A 9157-nucleotide genomic window follows, 5' to 3' on the forward strand; every position below is an offset into this window, starting at 1 on the left:
ACCCTAGGTCGCTCAGCCACTCCTCATAAGGCTTGTTCTCAAGTGACTCATCCCACTGAGAGATGGTCTTGGTCCATCAGACTCCAGCCTGGAGACCAAACTTACTAGTTACTTGGATTGCATTTCTTCTGATCCATAGAAAATTTATACAAACAAGGAATCGGGATTTTCTGTACATGCCTAGTGGCTTGTGTCTTTAGGGATCTTGCCCTCAGGATTTCATGTTCCTGCAGGCAGGTTCAGGATTGGTTTCCAGCACCTTGCTCTCATCACAGTCCCCTTGAGTTCTCACATACCAGTTTGTGTACGTGTCCCACACCATCCCACCACCGTGCTTGGGTAACACCTTCACATGAGTAATTTAAGCAGGTTTTTTAGAGAAGTCTTATTCAAGAGTCTCTCTGGCACCTCCATTTTTCCAGCTGGTTGAGTTTTTGTAAATAGTGGCTATGTAAAACTGTCTTATCCAGTATTTAAGGTCTATTGCTTCATCTTGCTCATCTGCTTCTACCCTTCCAGGTCATATGAGAGGGGTTTTCCTCTCCTCAGCCACGTGGCAGCAGACTGGCTGCTTGGCCTGAGACCATGACAAGGGAAAGGCATCTTCAGAAGTTTTTGTGGTATCAAAGGAGGCTTTGTAAAGCACGCAAAGAATGGTGCAGAACTGATATTGCTGCTGGACTGCTCTGGTGGTTGCACTGCACTCAGTAATCTGTGGTTTTATAAGTTTGATGCACTCCCCAGGGATGATTATCCTAAAACTCCAGCTGTTGTAATGGGAACAGGTTTGCTCACTTTTTTTTTTTTAAGTGAAGAATACCCAATCTATTAAACATTAATTTATCTCCTTTGTGGTGAGAACAGTATGTGACCTGAGAATGCCATAAATGTTGGAGTGTGATTTTTAGCCTTATCTTCGGGTGGGGTACCAGGGGCACCCCGAAGCAAACACTGCTGGGGCCTGAGGTGACCTGTGATCCCCACCACAAGATCATGCTCCATCATCACACACCTTTAACCACTGCAGACTTTCAGCACACACATTCTTCTTGGGTGAACAGAGTGCATCTTTATTAGTCTGCAAGAACTTTAAATAATTCATTACTGCAGAAAGCAAAGGGAAGAGGGATGCTCTTTGTGCCACACTCTAATTGCTGAATACACTGTGACCTTTCAAAAGAGGCACCACATTTAATGATTATTTTCTTCTAGAGAAACCACTGGCAATCCCTTCTGTTTCTCCATCTGCTGCAGTGGAATGAGGGTGCTGGTTGCCCCTGGGGTATTGCAGACATCCCACCTGTGGGGAAGGAGGTTTCTCTGAAACAAAACCTGAGCCAGGTACGAAACAGCAACAATTGTCCCCAAGGTGAGAAGCATGGTGAATGTTTTAAAGGGGAAGAGCTGAGTGTAAGTCCCGTTCACCCGGGTGCAGCCTGTGTAGCAGATGACAGGGGGGATGCTGAGGGCAGGCTCCCCCGCCAGCAGCCTCAAGAGAAACCCCACCAAGAAGCCAGCAGCTGAGCCATAGGTGTTGGTGCTGGGAACGAAGAGGGCACAGCAGAGCTGGGGGAAGAGCAGGACATACACCAGCTCCCCGCTGAGGAACCAGAGGTCATAGATGGAGCTGAAGTAAAAAGCCAGACTGGCAGCACTGGCCCCAAACACTAGCATGGAGATCTTCATGGCCCATAAGACCTCCCTCTCTGTAGCCTGTAAAACAGAGTTGGTAATGTTACAGACACAGCATTTACTGGTGGGGTGACCAGTGCTGCCCTGCCCTGGGCTAGTTCCCACCAAGCCCTACCTGCTTTCAGGCAGTGCTTTCCATCAGCAGCTGCCCAAGGCAGGCACCTCTGGAGATGGAGCTGCCCTCTCTAATGTTGAGGGTCCTGTTTTATGCTGTTTCTGTTAATATCATAGTCCAAATTTTAGAACACTCATTTTATACAGAGCAAAGCTCACCAGTGTGGGTATTTGCATCTGTACCAAGGATACGAACACCCTTGACCTTTGTTTGAAGCTCTGGCTCTAGAACTGAGTTCAGCAGCTGGAGAACAGACACCTCTAATTGCAGACCACATGGACTGGCTTAGAAACAGTCTTGAAAAAAAAAGCCCCTATCCTGGCACCAAAACTACTGAATGCTGTAACCAAGTACCTTTTTCCTCAGGATCTTCCTGTAAATATTGTGAGCAAATATGGAGCTGGCAGAGAGAAGAGCTGAATCTGCAGAAGACATTGCGGCAGCAGCGATGGCTCCCAAGCCAGCAATGGAGATGTATGTGGGGCAGAGATAGTGTAGAACAAGTGGCAGTATCATGGCTGATTCACCTCTCTCATGTGGACTTGGAAGCCCATAGCTTGTCTGGTTCCAGTCTTAAAGACAAAACAAGGAAAAATTACAACAATTCCTTCAGTGACATTGCTGCTGTCTTTGAAGCTGCCTTTCCACAGGGACCAGCCACAGCAAGGCTAAGGACTGAGACTGAGACCCACATGGTATTGTAGGACTTGAATGACTTTTTCTTGGTGTTCTTATAATCTCCTGTGATTCCCCTTAGCGTGGTGCAGCTCTCACTAGATCAAAGGTTTTCCTTTTCCCCTGTACCATCTATAGAAATAGCTGTGCTTTGTGTGTTTCCAGGAATGAGACACTTAAAGGTCAACCTTCCAGACCTTGCTTATGAGGACAAGGGAGTTTTGCTCTGATGCCCCAAGTGACAGACACTTTGTGATCTGGCTGGTGTTTAGCCTGAGCTATAAACCAACACAGGGTTTATCTCCTGGGCTGGGGCTGTGTGTTTCTAGAACTGAACTTCTTGATTCCTTCAAGTAGGTTTTCTCCTGAGTGTTACTAACAACCTGTAGTAATATTACTTGGTCTTACATGCAGAAGATGTTAACAGAAGCAAGCATAAGATTTATTGGAAAATAGATTTTACAGGTTTTTATAAGGTCTGCTTTCATCTTTCCACAATGAAGGATCCATAAAAAGCCATTTCATCACAATGAAATAGATTTAAACAGGTCTTGGTGCTGTTTAAATGTGGTTTTGCACTGAACCCCTGAGGGCTCCACGTTTCTGGTACAGACCACATAGCATGGTGACCTGGGCTGTGCATTTGGGTACACAGGACTAGGTCATTTGAAGTCTAAATCAGGACTTCTTTGGATCCCATTTTAATCACAAAAACGTGTTTGTTATTCAAAGACAAATGATTAGTTTTACCTGTTGATGCTGCAACTGCACCAATGAGCACAGAGGGGATGGCCATGATAAAGCAGCCAAGTCCAGAGAGGCAGGAGATGAGCCTTCCCTGTCCTGGTGAGGCAGCTGAGAGCATTCTTTGGAAGTAAGTTTGCCATGGGATGCTGCCAAGAACCTGAAACATTCAGATGTTACCAGTGGTGCCCACCAGGCTGCTGGCTGCTGTACAGCATCATCCGTCCGTCCATCCATCCATCCATCCATCCATCCATCCATCCATCCAGATGGATGATAATTTTTACTGTTATAAACCACTCACTTCAAATGCATAAACTTTGACCAGCTCTAAATATTGAGGATGATATTTTGTAATGGTTGAGAGTGTCCATTTTCTTTGTTGATGTTGTGATGGATGTGACATTTTGATGAAAATAGGTTAATCAGATTGAGAAAGATAAATAAATCAGGTTAAAAATAGGTTGGTTGGCACAGTAACACAGGCACAGAGGTAGGAAAAGACAAGAATTTTTTTCGGGAATGAAACATTCGTAAAAATCTACCCAAACTTATCTGGAGTATAATCCAAAATTAAATATAAAATCACTGTTTTCACTTAGCAGAGAAATTTCAGCAGCTAAAATCTGAAGATTCAGTTATCACCAATCTCAAGCTTCTCTGTGTCCCTATTACCAGCCCAGTAGCTTGAAAGCTGAGTTATGCAGAGTGGCCAATGGAACCATGCTTGCTGATAACCTGCAGTCGAGTAATTTGATTTTTTTATTTTCAAATAGAGGCAATTTTACATAATTATCTTAAAAACACTGTTGAAGCTTCAAGACCAACCTCTCAAAAGGTAGGAAACACTTTGTTCAGTGCCAGGAGTGGAACTAGTTGCCTCAATGGTCTTACTCAAGAGTGAGTAAAGGATGGAGTGTCTCTACTGCTTCTTTCCTTCCCACAGCTGAGCCCTGGATCTCCCTAATCCATTCAATGTGCTGCAGAGTGGCTGAGAGAAGGTTTTGCACATCACCCTGCCCCTGCCAACTGTGCAAGGTAGGGCTCCTGACTAGAAGAACCCACAAGTTTTCCAGACAGAAAGTTCACACACTATCCATTCTCCTAACCACCCGTCCAAGAAATACTCCATACCAGGTAGAAGAAGTCATCCAACCACCTTCCAAGATACTGTTTTTCTATCTCCCCAATCCAAGGGCCTTGGTAAGATTGATGAGTTGCAGTGAAATGAATACTTTCTGTTGCAGAGTTCATCAGGGCAAAGGGGATACAGACCCACTAGGATAGAAACAGAAATAGTTCACCATTTCCCCAGGGTCCTTGTTCTTGTATAATCTATTCAGATATTGAAATTAAGGTAGATGTAGAACATAAAGTTACATAAGATTAAAGCCAGATTAAGAGTCTTCCTTTTTCCCTCTTCCTAAATCCATGTGTTGCTTGTTCATAGCATTGTCAAGAATATGAGTCTGATGAACAGATCTCTCACCTTTCCAGCCAAGACTGTTCTGGACAGGTTCTGCAGACCTTACTTGTGAGCAGCTGTGTTCACCCAGAATGGCCAATAGTTTGTGTGAGCACTGTCTGAAATGCATAAGGACTGTATGACATTTAAGAAGACCTGTTCTTCTGAAGAGGAACTGTAGGGCAAGGACCACCATTGGTGGAGTTATTTTTGGTCTAAGACATACTGAAAAGAAGAGAGGTTTTTTTACTTTAGTTGGGAGATTGTTAAAAAAGAAATGCACAGGACTTGCCAGGCTGAGGGCAATGAAAACCAGCTGGATGACATCTGTGTATGCAACAGAGTAGAGGCCTCCCAGTAGAGTGTAGAGCGTGACAGTGCATGCTGAGATGATGATAGCCAAAGAGCCTCCAACATCCAGGATGACCCTCATTGTTGCTCCTGCAGATAAAGTGGCCAAGTATTTTAAGACAGATTTCATACAAGCAGAATACAGAATAAATAAGGATATGTTATTCCCTCGATTCCGGCACACCACACTGTGTGAGAAGCACATGTCTACAGAGAACTGGCAGAGTGAGGACTCAGGACACCTCATGTTCTTTTTCTGCTCTTGCTGCTACCTTGCTGCATGGCCTTTGCCAAGGCTCTTTGCCTTTTTACATCTGCTCTTCCTCAGGCAAGAGGAATGCCAGAGTCATAGAATGGGCTGGAAGGGATGTTAAAGATCATCTAGTTTCAATCCCCCAGCCATGGGCAGGGATACCTCCCACTAGACCAGAATGCTAAAAGCCCCAAAGGAACATGCTAATTCATATTGCCAAACTTTTCTTTTAATTCCATGAATATATACTACTGTCATTTGTTTTAAACCTACAACCATCTTTTCCAGAAATACGAAATGCTTGTGTTCTTCTCTCAAGAGGTAACATGAAACACAACTTCCCACAGCTTAATCCAACACAGTTCCCAAATTTGTATTACACTCTTGACAGTTGTGCCTCATGACCTTTAAGAAATACAACAGCAAAGTATTTACCCAGGGATGCCAGGATAGCTGCAAACCAGAACACCTCTCCCAGCAGGGGTGGAATGAAAAGTAAGCTTCCCATCACATTCCCATAAGCTTCTTGAAGGGGATCCATCACTGTCACATAATTCTTGGATCTCATTGGATTTACAAAGAAGAAACCACCTGTCAGAAGTGAAGACATTTTCGTAGAATTTTGCATGTATTGTATTTCAGGAAAAAATATAAGAATACTATGGTATTTGAGTATCAGACCAGTGTAGCGGGTGTGGAATTCATACATAATGGACCCTAGAGAGTGATGCAGCCAACCAGACATGAGGACTTCAATTCACTTGCCTAAATGTGGGGTTTCATCCATCTGAGGAGGCCCAGGTTACAAAGGGCATCTGCTTACAGCTGACAGATATGACCTTCCACTTTTGGCAGACCTACATCTTCCTGGAGTGGCTACTGGAGGCCAGGTAGGACTCTAGGGCATCCCAGGTGGCATACGATACTTGTGTGACTGTAACAGGAACACAGCTCTCAGGGCACCCCCATGCAGTTTCCTCTCCGTCTCCAGGGTCTTACTAACCTGAGACACAAAGTTTTCTGAAATGCTTTCTGTGGAAAATATCAGTGGGCAGAGTGGGGCATTGGAGACACGTATTTGGCTAAAAAAGAGAAAAACTGTTGTCGTCAAGCATGTGATGCAACATGTTGATATATGTTCCTTTTCTGGTTACATTTTCATTTTAGTAGTTTTATTGTCTCTTCCCAGAACTGTGTTGTTTTAATCTTCACATTGAGCTGATTCCCACCTGCCTTCATCTAAATATTAGACTTCAGAGGTACAGCCATCTCATTAAAACCAAAGAATACATATTGTGCCTAACCCTGAAGCCAACAGGACTACTTGTCCAGGCACTGCTGACCTGGGTAAAGATTGCAGGATCAGACCTGCTCTGCTCAAGTTCATTAGTAAGAATTACTCACATAAGGAATGCTGGCAGTATATTTCCAAGCTTGATTCATATTCACGTCAGTTGGACTCTTTTCTCTGACTTGAGAATGAAGGTTATTGTTATTTTAGAAATCCCTGTGTAAGGTCTGCACAGGTGTCTTTGCTTTAATCGTCCTGTGTCCCTGGATAACTCAGTGTGGGCTGGAAGAAACTTTGGTCTTGGCAGGACAACTGAGCCTCCTTTGGAGCCCAGTCATTCTTGCAGTTAGAAACGGCAACTTAGGTATAGGACACTGCACATTTAGCTTATTTTCAACAATACAGTGACCAGCTGTAAAGCAGAATAAGCTGGAAGCACCACAAATTCATCCCAAGATGAAACTATTCAGAAAGACGTATTTTAGAGGAAAAATCAGGACAGTGTTATTTCATCACACAGGAAATTCAAAGAAAAAATTTTAAATAATACCCATATTGCCAATAGTCTGTGAATGAGAAACCATGATGTAAAAGCAATATGTATGTACCTGCATGCCTATAAAGTTCTCAGATAAGATTTTTGTCCTATAAATTTCTCAAAGCAGGCAAAACTCTACACTAGCTCCATGTCACCCCATTTTTTTATATTTCAGTTTAGAGGATAACATTGTAAATGTGTTCTCAACCTATGGCAGACTGAAGAAAGAAAACCACCTTTAAAATGTACTCTATACTCTGCTGTGCATCTTATTATACTCATATACTTGCTTATTTGTTGAACTTATCTGTCCTGATTACACAAATTATTTACCAAGAACAAGGGAGAAGGCAAATCCCACAGGTGCCTGGACCCACAATAGTCCTTTTGAAGGCAGGTAGACAATTTCAGCTGTGCCATTGATGTATGCTCCTCCAACCCAGGTGGCTGCAAATATGGAAGATGTAAGAATTGTGATACATACACTCTGAGAGCTTGTAAACCTTTTCCTCATATAAATATTTAATCACACTTCTGTTTTCTTTAGAGAGTTTTCTCTCATAGTGAAATGTGTTGCTCAGTAGAGGTAGAATCTCACCCTAACTAATCTCCCAGGTTCAAGACTTAATATCTACGTGTGAATGGAAACATTCAATGTTTAATAATTTAGGGGCAAATTGAATATACAAATTTTTAATTTCATTTTTGTCAGTGGAAGAATTTTGCTAGAGCAAACAGAATTGCCTTTGTTATTCTGCACTGACTGATAGACCATCCTTCATGTGCATCACTTACACAGTCTGAGAAAACAGACATTAGGAAAAAAAATGGAACCAGACATATCAGTCAGACTACAAACTTGCAACATGGGATTAAGTGTCTTTGCCAGGCAAATACCACTTGGGGAAGCCTTCACACACATGTCAAATTATGCCAGGCAGCGAAAAAAGGGAAGTGGGGTTAGCAGTCAGTAGGGAAACATTTTCTCTTCAGGAGAGAGCCTGATGCTTGCCATGAGCAATTTATTCCACATGGAACTTGATTGTTCCAGCAGTAAAATTCTTCTGTTAAGCTGGATAAGAGAAACTGGTTCAAGATTAAGACCACAATCCTTCTTAATAAAAGGTGTCAGATTCGTCAGTCACTCTTAAATTAAACTCTTTAGCTCTTAACTAAACTCTCAAATGAATCTCTTTAATTTAAAAAAATCTACATAAATATTAGGTTCTGCTAAGTCTGAAGAGGTTTGGAAGAATCCATCCCAAAATGATTCATGAAACCATACTACTTTAAAGCCACACTTAGATAAAATCTGCCCTGACATTAAAGGAGTTCACTTGCTTTGACAGAAAGGTCCCCCCTGCATGTGTTTTAAAAAGAATTGTTAAAAGTCTTTTAAGAAAACTTACCTGTTGCAGTAAACAGTCCAATGAAAACATTAATATTCCTGCCTCCAACTATGGCCATTTCAGTTGGGTTTCTGTCTTGCTGGTCTTTTTTGCTTTTCCAAGAAGCCCAAATTCCAGTAACTAAAATTAACATAAAAAAAACACTCAAAGATACTAAACCTGGTATATTTAGAGCCATTTTCTGTTGCTTAATTTAGATTGTAGAGGGGAGTAATGGCTTGATGATAATAATCTTTGATTGAGTCCACAATCAGGAAAAAAAAGAAAGAAGAAAAAACTTGTAAAAATAGTGCTGCCTTGTAAAGAAACTGCTAAGTATTAGTTTGCTGTATTTTGCAAGGAAAGATGTGGTACAAAACAGAGCCCCAAGAACCCAAAAATCAGGAGAACTGGATGCAGAGTCTCTGTCTTTGGAGGGCTAGTGACAATTCTCTCTTCCCTCTTCTTCAGGAGATACCAAATCTTATTTTTCTGGGGAGCAGAAAAAGAAAGGATAGGAATCAGTGTGGATCAGAGCAATGGAGCACTGATGTGAGAGGTAGTACTAGCCTGGCTTAAAGGAGGGGAAATGTTATGTTTTGTCTGATACCCAATGGTATGAAAATAATCCGTGTATCTCTAGGT

General features: G+C 42.3%; 1 protein-coding gene across 1 annotated transcript; it reads right to left on the reverse strand.

Annotated features, from left to right (window-relative positions):
- Positions 1–1191: 1191 nt before the first annotated feature.
- On the reverse strand, positions 1192–8711 carry LOC127396449 (high affinity choline transporter 1-like). Its single transcript, XM_051644144.1, has 8 exons — positions 8534–8711; positions 7458–7571; positions 5731–5886; positions 4984–5132; positions 4361–4504; positions 3233–3386; positions 2162–2379; positions 1192–1713 (listed from the first exon to the last, which is right to left on the reverse strand). The coding sequence occupies exons 1-8, from the start codon at positions 8709–8711 to the stop codon at positions 1192–1194; spliced, it is 1635 nt and encodes a 544-aa protein (XP_051500104.1).
- Positions 8712–9157: the final 446 nt, after the last annotated feature.

Source organism: Apus apus, chromosome 1 (assembly GCF_020740795.1).
Source record: "Apus apus isolate bApuApu2 chromosome 1, bApuApu2.pri.cur, whole genome shotgun sequence".
In the NCBI taxonomy this organism is placed as follows: domain Eukaryota; kingdom Metazoa; phylum Chordata; class Aves; order Apodiformes; family Apodidae; genus Apus; species Apus apus.

Bases quoted from the DNA above. Each gene is read 5' to 3' on its own strand.
- LOC127396449 (XM_051644144.1), bottom strand. From the start codon at position 8,711: ATGGCTCTAAATATACCAGGTTTAGTATCTTTGAGTGTTTTTTTTATG. The intron at 3,387-4,360 runs GTATGGAGTATT...TGAATGTTTCAG, and splicing joins TGGATGACTTCTTCTACCTG to GTTCTTGGCAGCATCCCATG. The intron at 1,714-2,161 runs GTACTTGGTTAC...TCTGTTTTACAG, and splicing joins GGAAGATCCTGAGGAAAAAG to GCTACAGAGAGGGAGGTCTT.